We start from the raw sequence: 16104 nt of genomic DNA, 5'->3' as shown, positions 1-16104 counted from the left end.
TGAGCTATCGCAAGGAGTCCAGCAGCACCTTAAAGCTCTCCATCACCTCTCCCCCATGCTGAGGGGATAATGATTCTGAGAAACGATAAACCCCGCTCCGTGGGAACTGACCCCACCACTCCATGCCCTAGCACAGAGCACAGCCTGCTCACTCTCCCCTAGCCCGGGGGATGCCGGTCTGAAGTGTGCCCTGGTGGCATTTCCTGAGTGCCGCCCAGGTCCCGCTGTGCCCGACGGCTTTTCCCTGATCCTTTAGTTCCCAACGCAAAAAGTGGCTGCTCTGGCACACGTGTCTGGCATCGTCCATGGGGGATGGAGCCAGAGCGGCGCCTCAGATAGGCCAAGGTGCCCACAGCTGACCCGCTCCTCTTGTTGCAGATGGCACGTTGATGACCACTCAGCGGATGGAGAGCAGCAGCACCCTCACCAAGCAGGTGACCCAAGAGTTCGTCAGCAGGACCCTAATGTCCAGCGGAACGCTGCCCAAGCAGCTGGAGAGACCATTCTTCGAAGCGTGAGCTGGGGGCGAGGTGGCCTATGGGGAGCGTGTGTCGACTGCAGAGCTTTTCAGGCAGGCTCATGCCGCGGCCAGCGGCTGGGCTCTGGGCCACCCTGCCCACCTGATCCCTCTGGCATAGAACTGCAGCGGCACCAGACACGTTGGTCGTTCCAGTCCAGTCCCTGCCCAGGAGGCGGCAGCACAGGCAGTGGATGGGGCAGCAGATACGCGAATGTCATTTGGAGCTCGGCATTTCGGGGCTGGCTGGCCTGGGGTCTCCACTGAGTGGTCTGTTGCAGAAGTTTCTCGGTGCGGGGTCATTGGCCAGCTGTTGCTGGAGTCCCATGGGGGCGTAACCCTGACCTGCTGTGCGCGCTGCCCACCCCGACGCACAACGCTGGCCTCCTGCTGGGAGCCTGGCTGCACTGGGCTTTAGGTTGCGGTCAAACGTCCATATCACCCACAGCCCCGTGTTCTCCGTCGTGCATGACAACCCCACGCCCGCACCCTTGGCTCAGCCCTGCTCTCCCAGCCCTTCTCTCCCTCTATCAATGTCACCAGCAGGAGGCACCTCCCTTGGATCCTGCAGATGTTCACAGTTCTATTATCTGTAAGTGCATTTTGTAGTGGCTGCATTCTTACTGCTTGTTTAAAGCCCCAGCTGCCAGCGTGCGGTACTGCAGTAACAGCCTACAGCCTTAAATCGGCAGCGCATTCGCCATGTGTCCTACGATGCAATTGTACTGAAGCTCTTGTACAGTTTCTCATACATACATATATATATATATATATAAAAAATTTTATTTTATAAAGAAACTGGGGTAGATGAGGTGGAACATTAAGGACACAGCTTTGGGAAAACATTTGTAATAGCAGAGACTAATTAAGAAACCTGAAAAAGTCCCAGTGACTTCGGCGGACTTTGGATCAGTACCAAAGTCCTCCACCGTTGATCCCTTTAGTACAGCACCCCAGGCTCAAACAGGATCCCAGCTGCACGAGCCTACCCCAGCCTTGTTGTACGGTAGCTACAGCGTACGCTTGGGTGAAGGCCAGGGGAGTGCCTGAAGGCCACCAAGGGCAGAATCAGACTGGCTAGTTTAGCGGCAGATGATCAGAAGAACTGGCCTGCAAACAAGGGTAATAGGTTTGAGTTTTCTGAAAGATCAATTTAGGGATAACCCAAAGAGTCAAAGGTCTTGTTGGTGTTACACTTCCCACAGTGGAGCTCAGCGCAGGTCAGGGGGGAAATGTTGCATGACTTGTAAAGGCATTTCAAGCCCCCCCGCCCATGCCCTTTCAGTCCACTGTCACCCAGTAATGACAGTGAGAGGAATGGGATGGGCTCACCTCTCCCCTTTGGAGGGGATGAACTATTAGCCTCAGCTAGTCAACCCCCAAGAGCTGTTTTGAGCCCTGCTGTTGCTGCGGCTGTGTGACCCAAGTCACTGCCTCTGCCCTGCTACCCTGTGCTGAGGGCAGCTGGGGCAGGCGTGCCGCTGACCATTGTCCAGTTATCCTTTACTAGTGATTGCTGTGTGTGTCCAGCTTCTGGGTCTATGCAGCCTCCTAGTGTCTTTCTGGACCCTTGGCTAAGTGCTCCCCCTTCTGCTTCCCAGCCCAGTGGTGATGGACGCTGCACGCTGGGGTGGGGGAAACGACCTTTGCTTTTCTGTCCCACATGCTGCTGCAAACACTGCACTGAAGCGCTGTCGTGGGGTGGGGTGGGGGGCTCATCCTTTTATCGGGGGGGCAGGAGAGGGTGGTCTTTGAAGCGAGGTCTGCTCATAATGCATGGTGCTAACTGCAAGGTTTGTGCACTCAGTGCCCTAGCCACATGTCCAACCCAGCTGTGCTGCTAAGCTTGGCAAAGTCCAGTTAAGTACCCAAGTCCCCGGGAAGGCAGTGAGAACTGGGTACTTACCTCCTATTTATGGCTGAAAACCTCCTCCTAAGCCCCTCCGGAGTAGCTGGCTCAGCAGGAGCAGGAAACAACATAAGCCAAAATCTAGAGCTGGGGAGGGGCAGCTCTGGGGTAGGGGGTGTATCTTGCTCTGGCTGCACCACTGACTCCTTCCCTGAGTATGGGCAAGAGCCATAAGCCCCTGGTGCTGGAAGGGACCTTGGGAGCTAGCGAGTCCAGTCCCCTGCTTCAAGCAGGATCAGCTGCAACTAAGTCATCCCAGCCAGGACTTAAAAACCTCAAGGGATGGAGAATCCACCATCTCTTTAGGCAACACATTCCAGTGCTTCACCACCCTCCTGGTGAAATATTTTTTTCCTAATAGCCACCTCCCCTCTAACTTGAGACCAGTGCTCCTTGTTCTGCCATCCATCACTGGTAAGAACAGCCTCTCTCATCCTCTTTAGAGCCCCCTTCAGGAACTTGAAGGCTGCTATTAAATCACCCTTCTCTCTTCTGTTCTGCAAACTAAATAAGCCCAAATCCCTCAGCCTCTCCTTGTAGGTCATGTGCTCTAGCCCCCAAATTGTTTTCGTTGCCCTCTGCTGAAGCCTCTCCATCCACAGCCTCTCTCTATGGGGGTGGGGGAGAGAGAGACACCAGGCCAGAACTGGACACAGTAATACAGATGTGGCCTCAGCAGTGCCCAGGAGAATAACTTCTCTAGGGCTGCTTCTAATGCACCCCAATATGCATTAGCTCTCTTGGCTACAGGGCACACTGACTCATATCCAGCCTCACATCCACTGTAATCCCCAGGTCCTTTGCTGCTGTGCTGCTACTTAGCCAGTCAGTCCCCAGCCTGTAACAGTGCTTGGGCTTCTTCCACCCCAAGCCCAGGACTCTTCACTTGTCTTTGCTGAACATCATCAGCTTTCTTTTTGCCCAGACCTCCCCTTTGCCTAGGTCACTCTGGACTTTATTCCCTCCCCTTCAACATACCTCCTACCTGTCCCTCTAGCTCCATGTCATCTGCAAATTTGCTGAGGGTGCACTTGAAACCAAACTACCAAGCAGACAGTGAGCCATTGCTCACCTCTGGGAGCTGCCAGAACCCCCCATTTGAGATCTACCAGGAAATGCATTTGGATGGTGGGGGGGCTGGGGGCAGCAGCACTGGTTCAAATTCACTCTCAGCTCAGTCGCAGGGGAGATGCTCATGACAGTGGAAACCTGTTCCCAGGGAGACTGGCAGCACCCACCTCTCCTGGGCAAGGCCAGTTTTCAGAGGCCGCAGAACAGAAAACTCGGCTGCCCTTATTCCCTGGAGGAGTCATTTGTTTTATTTAAGCAACTCCTCTGCCATTCCTCAGGAAGCAGAACTCCCAGCACAGCCCACTTGCACCAGCCTTCAATGGGAATCCAGCCACTGCTTTTTCTGTGACCCAGGTTAAAATCCACATTTGCTCCCTTCCTTGTGCAGGCCCATCCTGGTCTCAACCTAGCTGGGCCCTCAGGCTAGCTCCGGTTTTGATCTGAAAAGAAGAAGCCTGTTCTGTTGAAAATAAAACCACCTGTGGTTTTACATAGCCCCTTAGAAATATTTAGTTAATGCAACTGCCACCTGGATTTCCATTCAGTATCTTCCTGGGCCCTCTGCTGTTGGTCCTATATTTTTCCCTGCTGGTAGACAATATTGTCAAGCTAAGTGGTGGTTCCCCACAGCCACACCCCCCTGGGCTGCAGCCTCCTTTTGCAGTGCATCCCGGGGGCTCTGCACTGCAGCTAGGACAGCGATTTGCTACCACAAGAGTCCCGACAATAATTTGAACCAAAGCATTAGTATTATCTTGGGCAGAAGGTGGCGCCTTGGCAGTGCCCCTTTGAACACCTGGCCCTTTGGGAAAGGTTTGGACAGAAGAGCCACAATACAACAGAGCCGCTTTTTTGTAGCTTTCAAACAAACTCCAGTGGTGGAATACAAATACTTCCAGCATCCACCAAGAGAGTCTGTCTGCAGGTGTTCTGGCCCACATGGCTTTATGTTGCACTTAATAAACAAATTTTCTCTACAGCTTGGCTGCTCCCTTTATTTAAAAATCCACAGGTAGCCTGTGCATCTGAGCAAGCAGGTCTTTGCCCACACAAGCTGATGCTCCAATCTGTTAATCTATAAGGTGCCACAGGACTGTGTTGTTTGTGGCTACAGATTAACACGGCTGCCCCTCTGAGACAGGTAAAGGCTGGCAGTTACAACAGCTGGCAAGGAATGGACGCCAGGGGCTAGGATGTATTGTGCTCCAAGCATTTCAGTGACTGTCAGACTACATACACTTCCCTTCAGTAACTACCAAGCTTCAGGCAAGACACTACTACGCTATCGCTACCCAGACCGCTGCAGTAATCGAGATCAGTCTCTGGGTCTCCGTTACACTGGAGTGAACGCTGCAGACTTACGCTGGCATAACTGAGATCAGAACCTGCTCTGCTGTAACAGCCTAGTCAAGGAACAATACAATTGTGCAAAACTAGATTTATTACCCAGATTTGTACGTTTCCCTGTGTTCCACAGTGCGGTTAGCAACCGAGCCAGGTTTGATTTCCTCGAGGGGGAAGGCGACTGGTTCAGGACCTTGACTTCCAGGAGCCTCGGGGGTGCCAGGGGAAGAGAGAGAGGAAAGTCCCGCCTTATGGAGGCTGAGCCTTTGCCCCGTCTGAGGGCTTGGTGAAGTAGAAGGTAGCTGTGCCGCTGTACTTCTCCTAGGAGACAGAAGAGGAGAGCTCTGAGGACAGAGCTTGCATGCTAATGTAACGTGCCAAGCCACAAGTGGCATTCAGGGAAGACGCTGCCGGACTGAATGTCACAGCCCCGTGGCTGCCACGCATTTCATGTACCCGTCTGTATGGCCATCGGACGGTACTAGCAAGATGGTCACATTGAAGCTAGCACCCTAGTGAGCCAAAGGGCTTATCAACTCGTTACCAAGCCAAACCCCCTGAGCATGGGCTCCAGTTACGTGTCACTTGCTTGCTCACTCTCTGCAAACACTGTCTCACTAGTCCAGCCCAATCTCCACAGGGGACAGCCAGAACTGGGGCTGAGCTGCCTTCAGCCACCTTCCATGGGCCTGATCCTCTGCCTCAAACCTGCCTGGTCATTCACCTCCCTCCCCTCTAAATGCTGCCTGATCAGAACTCCCCTCCCGCTGGCAGAGCTGGGCTCTGTGCTGCAAGGCCAGAGACCAGGCTGAAGGCCATAGCTGTGGCAACCACATGGCTACATACCTTGATGTGCTGTAGCGCTGCCTCCGCTGCCCCAGCCTCCAGCAGCGTGACCGTACAGCCCCCGAAGCCTCCACCCGTCATCCTGCTGCCGTAAACCCCATGGACTTCCAGCGCTGCAGCTACCAGTTCATCGAGCTCAGGACAACTGACCTCATAGTCATCCCTGGGAAATACAAGCCAGAGACACCCTACTGCCCAGCCTGCTCTAGCGCAGGCAGGTCAGCGTGGCCAGGCCTACAGCCCCTGTCTGCTGCAGGAGGTGGAAGATTCCTCCTGAGGTCAAATTTCAGGACCATGTCCCTGAAAGGTGCCAGGGCACACAATTTGAGAGGCAGGGAACTGGGTAACTGGCCAGGGGCACGTTTGGGTAGCAGGGGACAGAGGCCTCCTGTATCTTCTGGTACAGGCCACCGCTGAGGGCGTTCTGAAGTCCATCAATTATTGCAGGTTTCTCTCAGGAACACTGAGCTGTGAAAGAGCCACGGGAGTGAAAATCACGTGGTTTCCAGCTGCCCTCAAGTCTCAGCCCAGAGCCTGAGAGCTCTTGGTACCCTACCCAGCCTGGCTGGCACTGCCCTTACCGAAGGGAGTTGTGACTCTCCACCATCAGCCTCCCAAAGGTGCTGTAGTCCCTGGCTTGTAGTGCCTGGGCCGCCTGGGAGGTGCGCTCTATTTCCCCGATGACGTGCCTCGCTCGCTGGCACACCTCCTTGTTCAGCAGGGCCTGAGCAGCTGGACAGGTACAAAGCTGGATTGAGAAGTTACCTAAGGCCTAAAGCAGTGCTGGCCAAGTACGGCCTGGGGGCTGGATCTTGCCCTACCAAAGCACTGGATCTGGCCTGCAGGAGCCTCAGCCAGAATCCCAGACCCTCCTCCACAAGCTTCTGCACGCACTCCTATATCCTCCAGGTAACCCAAACCTTCTGCACCACCACACTTCCCAGATCCTGCACCCCCATAAACCCCTCCTCCAAGTCACAACCCCACCCAGATCCTGCACTCCCCTCTGAGTCAGAACCCTCTTGTGCACCCCTTGGATCCTGCACCCCAATCCCTTGCCCCAGATCACACCCCAAACCCCTGCCCGCCCCTAAGTCATAACCCACTCCCAGACCCTGCACCCCCTCCTGAACCCCTCCTCCAGGGTGGAACCCTCTCCTGCACCCATGTCCCCTGGGGACCCTTCACCCCAATCCCCTATCCTGAGCTGCCTTCTGCACCCAACCTCCACCCCAGACCCCACCCTCCTTCCTTTAACATCCTGGAAGAGTGCAGCCCTTGACCACTTTCCAAATTCTTGGAGTGGTCCCATCCAAAATTACTGCCCAGCCCAGCCTGGAGCCTCCAAACAGCAGCAGCGGGAATGGCGCCTAAGTGGCCCAGCACCCTGAGCTGTCCTCTCTGCCTCCTGCAGACTCAAGCTCTCTGCACATGCAGTGCCTGTCCTGCACCCCCTAGGCTGGCTCCCCATCCCCTCCCTGCCTCAACCTTCCCACACGATTTGGTTCCCTGGGGAAGATTCCACACACACCCTCCAGGTCAGCCATAGAGGCCTCCCGCAGGCTGGCCTTGCCCAGAGCCTTGGCTGCCTCCTCACACTGGCGCCGGCGGGTGGGGTACTCGCTGCCTGTCAGGGCGTGCCGCACGTTGGAGTTGGTGATGAGAACCACGAGGTTGGGGTCAGCCAAAGGCACCAGGTGGGTCTCCAGTGACCTGGAAGAGAGGTCACAGCAGGGTCACAGGGACAGGACTTCCCCAGTCCTGCCAAGCCCCTGCTGGGTTGGGAGCTGCACTGGAGCAACCCCCTTGGCACACCTCAGGAGCCTGAGGACATCGGACATAGGCTCAGAGCCGCGCAGGAATGAAGCCAGTTGGAATGACTCCATCCGTGCAGCTGGGAGCATGGCGCCCACAGGGGAGAGGTCAGGTGCTGTGATGCTGCGTTTCCATCATCTCGCCATGCGTCCTGCACTATCAGCCGCAGGGCAGTCCGGGCTCCTCTCAGCTAGATCCTGCATGTGCTGAAGGAGCTACTTCGCCCCCCTCCAGAGCCACCCCGGTGGTTTGCCGTGAGGCTCTCCGAGCCTGTCGTTTATTCGCTATGCGCAGCACCGAGCACCAGGGGGCCCAACCAGGTCATGGCCCGTAGGCACAGCTGCACTGGAAATGTTCACAAGTGACACTGGCGCTCCCGCCTCTCTGACGTGGGTTTTACCTGGGAGGATTTTGAGCGTGAACTCACGGACAGGGTGTCCGTGGGCCCCTCGTTCTGCTGCCACGGTAACCCTCAGGAAGGCTATGCTGCATCTGCAGACATGTGGCCCCCTGGTGGCCTTGAGGCAAGAGCTCTGTGGTCTGAGTCCACACGGCTCTCTCCTGAAAGCTGAGGACGCTGCATAACAGGGCCTGACCCTTTGTGACTGGCTGAGGCGAGTCCTGGGGGGAGCAGCTCACCTACTGTCCAAATTCCCAGGCCAGGCTGGCCCTGGCCCAGCTGCGTGTGCAAGAGTTACACGGCGGAGCCGGGGCCAAGGCCATGACCCCGCTCCGCGGGAAGGAAGCAGGGCATAGTGAGCAGAACACAGAACTGGGCCCTGGAGCTCTGCTGGGGGAATGCAGGCCAGCAAAAACACACTCACATGGGTTAAAGACCCTGCGGGCCGCTCTGCATCTAAAGGTAATTCACTTCCCCTTGGGAAGCCCTTTACACTACCAGAGCAGTAAAAAGGGGGCACTAATGGAACTGGGGATCTGGCCCTGCCCCTCTGTTGTAAGGCTTAGTGGCCAGATGGCCATGAAGGGAGGGAAGGGGCTGTCACAGTGCAGGGAATCGTGGTCAGCCCATCCAAGCAGCTGCAAGTCCGTGTCCTGACCTGCAGTCGATCAGCAGCGCGTGGCCCTCCTTGCCCATCACGGATATAAGCTGGTCCATGATCCCGCATGGCATACCAGCAAAGGTGTGCTCAGCCTTCTGGCAGGCCAGCGCCTTGGCCACTAAGTCCCCATCATCTGGGCCAAAGGAGAAAGATTAGCATGGTGCCCACTTTCTGCCACTTCTCGCCTTGCCCAAGGGACCCGGGGGTGGGGGAACGGCTCAGTTTCCCTCTCTCAGCACAGTGCCGGCACTGCACCCGCCAGTTTAAAAAGGGGGCACGCCAGACTCTAAACCCAAGTTTTGTGCTTGGTACCCATTGGCTAACAGCCCCTGGAGCTCTGCAAGCAAAGGGGAGTTGCAGTCCAGAGAAAATTCACCCTCTCGAGAGTCTGTGCAAGGTCTCAAACAGGGCTAAAGGCGGCCGGGAGTGGAGGGGCAGAATCAGTTTTCATGGGGCCCCCTCCAGGAATTTGGAAAGCCATCAAGAGCTGCACTTGCCTATGATGTTATTAGAAAAGGTTGGTGGGGGGGGAGCTGGGGCGGAGGTGGGGTAAAGGAGAGAGTGACCTGAGGCCGAGGATCAGGTTGCAGCATCCAGGTGGAGGTATAGGCATGGGAGAGGTTTCTGACCTGGAGGAGGGTGTAGGAGGAGTTGCAGGGTCTGGGAGGGGGTCGTGACCTGGGGGTGGGGTGCAGAGTCTGGGCTGGGGTGCAGAGGGTGTGGGTTAGGGGAGGTAGGGGGGAAGCGGAGGGTTGAAGGGGCAGAGGGGGGGGGCCAGGGTGCTAGTGGCAAGCTGTGGCAGGGAGGTGCTTACCTGGGTGGCCCCCAGAGAGGTCCCTAGGGCAGGGAGGCTCCCTGCCTGCCCCATCTCTGCACACCCTTCATAGCAGCTGGCTCCAGCCAGAGCCACGTGCTTTTCTGAGCATGGGGAGCCAGGCAGGGGGATAAAAGGCTTTGCACAATGCCCCGGCCACCAGCGCAGTCATGCAGCTAGCCAATGGCCACACCAAGCCTTGCCCTCCCTCCCAGGCTCACAGCAGTGCTCAGAGAAGCACCTGGCCCCTGCAGCTGGCCACGCTGAATGGCTGGGGGGCGGGGGGGAGAGAAGCAGGCAGGGATCCTGTCCGAGGCCTCTGATGGGTTGTGGGCTGGATTTTGCCCACCACTGGCATAAGCGAGGTGGAAATTGTGTACGTGGCAAATTCCGTGCTTGGTTCTGTTCACGAGCATATACCAGCTGGGGAAAATTCCTTGCGACTCCCCCCCACGTGCAACACCGCACCATCTCGATGTGCCTAAACTTGGCACCCAGGGTCCCAGAAGAGATTTTCTCTTGCACCAGGCTTGGACCACAGGGCTGCTGTTACCTGGGCAGAGGTGCTGCAGAAAGGTGTAAGTAGCCACTTCCAGCGAGGCTGAGCTCGACAGGCCACCACCCAGCGGGACGTTACTGGCTATCACTGCATTGAAGCCTGGGAGAGGACCAGCTGTAATGGAGACCAAAGAGAGGGGAAGAAGAGACGAGACACAAAATGAAGAGGACTTGGTCTGGCGACACTCCTGGGTGCAGCTGCCAGTGGCAGGAGGTTGGGGGAACTATGTCCAGTGTAGAAAGGCTGGTAGCCCTCAGGCAGTGTCTGACCAGACAGAGGACAGGTGAAGTCTGTCTCCAAGGAGCTGAGTTCTACAGATGTAACGAGCTGATCCAGGGCCTAACTTCTGCCCCAACTCCCCAGAGGTAATTCAGATGACCAAGCTGCACCCTGACACCATGCTTGGCCCACTGATATTTGGTCTCTCTATAGCAGCAGCCCAGTGCTGGGGCAGCAGCTTCAGGGAGAGAAAAAGGCAGTGGAGAAAGAGATCCCCCTAATCGCAGCCAGTTCCACCCTGGAGCAGCCCCTTCTGGGAGTCAGAGGGGCAGGTGTCCAGGGTGGCAGCAGAGAGATGGTGCTTAGATTTCAGACACTACCTTGTAGAAGCAGATAATGGAGCAGCAGCTGCTGGAATCAGCTGCGTTCCACTCACATTCATCAGAAGGTGAAGCTCCAGCTGCTCTTAATTCTGTCCCACTGTAACAGAAGTGTGTTGGTCTGTCCCACCCTCCCAACAGGAGCCTGCTGTATTCAGAGCCTGCAACCAGGAGTGTTTGAACCTTACCCCGGTAATGCTGGACCACGCCCTTCACATAGTTGGCCCAGTGAGGTTCCCCAGGCCTCAGGGGGTTTCCTTCTGTTGGAACTGGAAACTGCACCCTTTTGGGCTCCTCTGCCAGCTCCGCGATTGTAATGATGGATATTGTTCCATCTTGCCTGGGGCTCCCAACCATCACTGTCCCCAGCTGCAGGGCCTATGGAGAGAGATGCTGGTTGAAGCCCACCCGGTGCGAAAGGAAACGAGGGATATATGCAACGCCCCCAGCTTCTGGAACAACCAGCAGTGCAGAGATATACAAGGGTCTTGGCAGCAAGGCTGGGATCCTGATCCTATGAAAAAATGGCCATAGGAAGCAGACTCCGTGAAGCTCCAAGGAGCTGGAATTGCCCACTCTCTATGAACTGGTTGCTTCTCTGTGCCTCTTACCACAAGGACGGTCATGGCCTTGCTACTGTGCCCTGCGATTAGGAATTAAGGCTGCCTTAATCTAGGCAACTTAACTTTAACCCCAGAGAGACCCCAGCCTTACTATGCACAGCAGCAGAACGACACATGGCTGTTCTCAGAATTTTACTCCCTGAGCTGGTTTGTTCATGTGCAGCGTGCCGGAATAAATTTAAATCACTGATTTGCCATCCTAGTGCAGGAGACCTGAAGATGCAACTATGCTGCGTCGGCTCTTTGGGAGGCTGGAAGCAGGATGGTTTCTGCTCTTTGCTAGTGGACAAATCACATCATAAACACCATCCTCACAGCAGAGGCTCTGTGGCAAATGAGGGCATTCCACCAGCCCTTCCTCCTAGGGTGCCCCGTGCTCTCACTGGCAATTTGATTTCCCCCACCCCCCGGAGATCAAATAACTGGAGTCAGGACTAACCTCAGCAGTCCCACCAGTGGGGAAAAAACACTTGTTTGCATCCAGAGGTGTTTGCAAATCACAAGGTGGAGGCGCAAGAAAGATAAGGGGAATTAGGCAGTTTAACTGCCCAGCTGCTGGCTGGGAACATACTTTCAGATTAGGGGAAGGGCAGTAGAACCCATCTACCCATGCCCAGCCCAGCGGTGAGTCTGCAGTGCTGAAGGAAAGGAAGTTGTAGTTATGGTCAAAGGACTGTCTCCCAAATCCATATTTTAGACTCTCAATAAGCAGGATGATCTTTGAAAGCCGTGCTGAGCCTGGGAAGTGGAAGAGAACTGCTGGGTGCTCAGTGCCATTGGAAATCAGGCCATGTAACTCAGGTGTGGGGACATCTTGGCTTAAAGCAGGGGTCAGCAACCTTTCCTGGACAGAGTGCTTGCTGAAATCGGACCTTTTGACCTCTATGTTCAGTCTGAGTGCTGGCGATACCTTTTTAAAGTCACTAATTTTCCTACTTCCAACAGCTTCATTAAGAGATACATAACGAGTATCTCCCCCGCTCACACCCCACTCTTGGCACCTATGCCGGGGATTGCTGACCACAGGCCTAAAGGTTATTCCCGTAGCACTATGCCCACAAGGGGGTGCTCTATATCTATGGATTAACACCCCTTTTCTGGAATGGCAAGAGGAGGAGACTGGTTCCAACCTTCAGCACTGAGTTATCCTCTGAAATAGGATTCTCATTGGGGGAAGTGAATCCAAACGCAGGCCAAGAGGGTGCAAATTAGTGCTCCAAATATACCCACTGTGTGGAGCCGTACAGCCGCCACTGAGCTCTGTTACACCCAAACAAGGGGATCTTAACACCTACTGCTGTTGAATAGTAACAGAGGCAGCTGTGTTAGTCTGCACTCCAACAAGACACAGCAGCAGAAATGTAGCACTTTGAAGACTGACAAAGTGATTTTTTCAATGATGAGCTTCTAAGCGGGTCTGTCCCATGAAGGCTCATCACCTACTACTGTTGTTGGCCTGAGGCCGGATTTCTGTCCAGAGCCAAGTGACTTGGCACACGGCTACACTACCAACTCTTGTCAACAAAAATTTACATCAATAACCAAAAGCCAACCCTGCCAGAGGGTGTTCACACTTGCTCCCTCTGACCACAGATCATGTCCACACTGGGGACATCATCATCAACTGGGAGTACGGATCCCACCAGGCAGTGTTATGGGAAGGCAGAGCTGACGGCTGCAGATTTTGGGACTCCTGGAGTTCTCCCCTGGCCTCTTCAGCTGCTGGCAGTGTCATGATGAGCAGCTCCCCCACCCCGTCACAGCAGCCCAGCCCATCCTCCTGCAGCAGCCATCTGCCTGCGGCTGTGTTCCTAGCACAGAGCAGAACAGGAGCATTCCAGAGATTTGCGCTGTTCCCCACCCAGAACAGCTCACTCAGCTCAGGGCTTTGAAAGGGGAGAGGTGCATGCCTGCAGGGCAGCAGAGCCATCAGGGCAGGCAGGGGGGGATACTGGTGGAAGCCAGTTCTGTCGATAAAACTAACAGCAGCAGCTACACTGGTTCTTAACGGACAATAAAGGGAAGGGGAAAAGAAAAAGTCTCTGGTCCTGGGGAAAGACTTTTGTCGCCAAAAACTGGGTGTTTTCCCCCCAGAAATATCACACCGCCGCGTGTGCGCTCTGATGGCTTTGCCACAAAGCCTTGTGGCCCGGACAAAGGCCAGGCTACCGTTTGCACGGCCCGGTGCTGCTCTGGCGGAAGGCTGCAGCCGGGGGAGGAGGGGAGAACTCAGTGGTGACTGGGACTGTGCTGCTGGGACGGGGGCCACGCCTGACTGCGCTGGTCCTCCCGGCAGGAGGGGTGCGTGTGGAAGGGGGCGGGTTCCTCGCGCGACTCTCTGCAAGGTCAAGGGCTTGTCTCGCGAGCCGGGGGGCGGCGGCCCCCGCGGGCGCGGCAGAAACACGGGGAGAGACGGCCACGCGCGTGCCCACGGACGCGCAGGAGTCTGCTCCGGCTCCTCGCCACCCTGCGGCCTCCGGCTCGGCCCGCTCCTCCGCGGAAGGAGGGGAGGGGATGGGAGCCAAGCGCCCGGGTTTGGTGCGACCCCCGCCTCCCCCTTACCATAGGCAGCACGAAGCCCTGGTTGTAGTCCGTGTGCTCCCCGATCAGGTTCACCCTGCCGGGGGCCGACGCGGCGATCTCGGGATCCGCCCCGCCAAAGGCGCCTCGGTAAGTCTCCCGGGCCTGCGCCCGCAGCGAGCCGAGATCGGCCTCCGGCGGCCCGGCCATGCTCAGCGGGGGGCGCGGTGTTGCAGCGTTCCGGCTCGGAACACCTGGCGGCGGCTGCAGCAGCTCCCGGGCCGGGCCGGGCCACGCCTCGCGCACCCTTCCGGACACGCCCCGCGGCCCGCTGCTGGTGCCTTTCTTTACCTCGGCTCATCCAGGCGCCTCCCCCCGTGGGCGGGTCAAAGAGCAGCCGTGTGACGTTGTTAACCCCTTGCATCTCCCACCTGCCGGAGGATCTCAAAGCGCGGTAGGAGGGCGCGCGCCCTAAGAGCAGGAGCCATCCCCCAGCCACACGGGGGTGTGGTGGGGGGGGGGAAGAGCTGCCGATGTGCTTGTGGTGAAGGAGGGGCCGTTCCAGCCGGGCCTGTCTCAAGCCAGGAGCACTTTAAAGACTAACAAAATAGCGTACGAGGTGATGAGCTTTCGTGGGGCAGACCCACTTCTTCCCATGCACAGCCCTGCCAGGGCAGGCGCAATAGATCAAGCACAGAGGTCCAAAAATGATGTTTGACAAATCAGAAAAATTTGTTGCCAAGGTTGGTAAATCAGACGAGCAGAGGGGCAGCAGGAGGGGGGTGTGAGGCGGGGAAGTCAGGAGTTAGATGAAACAAATTAGGTAAAAGAGTCCGTATAATGGGCCAGGGTATTGCTGTCCTGGTTCAAACCACGTGTTAATGTGTCGAATTTGAATATAAATGGCGGTTCTGAGCACTCTCTCTGTAAGCAATTGTTAGAAGTTCCTTTTCAGTAGAACAGATTTTCATCTGAAGAAGTGGGTCTGTCCCACGAAAGCTCATCACCTAATCATCTTGTTTGTCTTTAAAGTGGTACTGGACCGCTTTTTTGTTTTGATAGAATACAGACTAACAGGGCTATCTCTCTGCCATCGGTACCTGTAGTCATTGTCAGGAGCTGGGTTCTGTATACTGTAGGGACGGTTTGCTTGTTTTTCTAACACCAGCTCAGCTCTGCTGGGGGCAGCTACCTTGGAAATCCTAGCCCAGAGGGGCCACTGGGTGCTGCTGTTTTTAACAGTAGCCACCCAGATGGGAGCAGCTGACCTGTCTACGTTAGAATTCCCAGCGATGCTCGGAGACTGAGGTGGGCAATGGAGTACTGACAGGGCCTCAGGAATGAGGATAAGGCACGGCTGTCCCGTGCAAAGGGGAAGGAAGGGATAGCAGAGGAGACAGCCTTTTTCAAGTGGATGTTCCAGATTCCGGTACTGTAGTTCCATGTGAATATCTCTGGAGCACCGCTGGAGCCAAACATGGCCATTTTCAGCACAACCGTGTTGGTTTTCCTTGAAAAACTAACACGCCCAAGCATTTTTCAGTTGTCAGCAACAACAATAAAAAAGTGATTGTCCGTTACAAAAAATGCAGTTTTAAAAAATCAGTTTCGGCAGTTAGATTCTTCAAGGGAAACCAAAAACTATTAAAAGAAAGATAAGCAGACATCCTGTGGAAGACTGACAAATTTGTTTGGGCAGAAGGTTTTGAGGGCTGGAAGCCCAGTTCATGAGAAGTTCCAGTCCACAAAAGCTTATGCCCAAATAAATGTGTTAGTCTTTAGGATGCCACAGGACTCCTTATGTTTGCTGAAACAGACTAACACTGTTACCCCAGGAAACTAGACCAAGACATTTTTTCAAGTTTTTATTAAACATTTTTTGCAAGCGGTAAAATCATTTTTCCACCCATGTCAGCCATATGGCCTCTCAGACTCTTCATCCATCCATCTCGCTAATCACAGTGGTTTCAGCCTTTCCACCTTCTGCTGCTGCTTTTAACACACACAAATTTTAAATCATGGGGTTTGGCATTTATGTTTTCCCATCCCACCTTTATTCCACACGAAGGCAGCCCAGCACATTAACTCACAGAGCCACTGAAAACAAACTTTTTAAGAAGCCAGGTCACTTTATGAATGAGGGGTTGAGGCCTGGAGAAGTTAAAAAATGTATAAGGTTCTGGGACATGTTGCATGAAGAATGCAGATGAAATAAAATGTATTAATTAAATATTATTAATTGTACGTGGAATTATCAGCTTGCAGGGCCACTGGCAACTTGTGCTATCTGTAACCTCTAAGAGCAATGTGTCATTCAGGGGAGCTTGCTTTCAGTTTGCAGATGCGTAGAGAATCCTTAAATGAGTTGTGGGTCTATCTAATGTCTGATAGCACTCAGTTTTGTAGCTTCCAGGCAATATTACAGC

General features: G+C 55.1%; 3 protein-coding genes across 9 annotated transcripts in view; 2 read left to right on the top strand and 1 right to left on the bottom strand.

Moving 5' to 3' along the window:
• Positions 1-4476, top strand: part of ITGB4 (integrin subunit beta 4) — a 69370-nt gene extending 64894 nt beyond the window's left edge. For all 6 annotated transcript variants that reach the window (XM_075014156.1, XM_075014157.1, XM_075014159.1 and 3 more), the window contains one exon: positions 379-4476. In XM_075014156.1, the coding sequence (XP_074870257.1) occupies positions 379-518 (140 nt within the window). In that variant the 3' untranslated portion in view covers positions 519-4476. The remainder of the gene's footprint in view (positions 1-378) is intronic.
• On the bottom strand, positions 525-14144 carry GALK1 (galactokinase 1). Of its 2 annotated transcripts, XM_075014166.1 has the most exons (9): positions 13721-14028; positions 10724-10913; positions 9931-10050; positions 8561-8696; positions 7219-7400; positions 6269-6419; positions 5688-5850; positions 4944-5162; positions 530-1627 (listed from the first exon to the last, which is right to left on the bottom strand). In XM_075014166.1, the coding sequence occupies exons 1-8, from the start codon at positions 13886-13888 to the stop codon at positions 5091-5093; spliced, it is 1182 nt and encodes a 393-aa protein (XP_074870267.1). In that variant the 5' UTR covers positions 13889-14028; the 3' UTR covers positions 530-1627; positions 4944-5090. The 2 variants fall into 2 exon arrangements, with proteins under 2 accessions (XP_074870266.1, XP_074870267.1); XM_075014165.1 differs by lacking the exon at positions 10724-10913 and having other exon boundaries at positions 525-1627; positions 13721-14144.
• The window catches only part of LOC142023369 (uncharacterized), a 29860-nt gene continuing 27446 nt past the window's right edge, over positions 13691-16104 (top strand). The window contains exon 1 of the mRNA XM_075014164.1: positions 13691-13828. The gene's annotated coding sequence lies outside the window, so the exon portion shown is untranslated. The remainder of the gene's footprint in view (positions 13829-16104) is intronic.

This window comes from Carettochelys insculpta, chromosome 20 (genome assembly GCF_033958435.1).
Source record: "Carettochelys insculpta isolate YL-2023 chromosome 20, ASM3395843v1, whole genome shotgun sequence".
NCBI lineage: Eukaryota > Metazoa > Chordata > Testudines > Carettochelyidae > Carettochelys > Carettochelys insculpta.
This window is presented reverse-complemented; position numbering and strand designations above follow the sequence as displayed.

Bases quoted from the DNA above. Each gene is read 5' to 3' on its own strand.
- GALK1 (XM_075014165.1), bottom strand. From the start codon at position 14,102: ATGCAAGGGGTTAACAACGTCACACGGCTGCTCTTTGACCCGCCCACG. The intron at 10,051-13,720 runs GTAAGGGGGAGG...TCTCCATTACAG, and splicing joins AGGGCTTCGTGCTGCCTATG to CTGGTCCTCTCCCAGGCTTC. The intron at 8,697-9,930 runs GTAACAGCAGCC...CCTTTGGCCCAG, and splicing joins TCTGCAGCACCTCTGCCCAG to ATGATGGGGACTTAGTGGCC.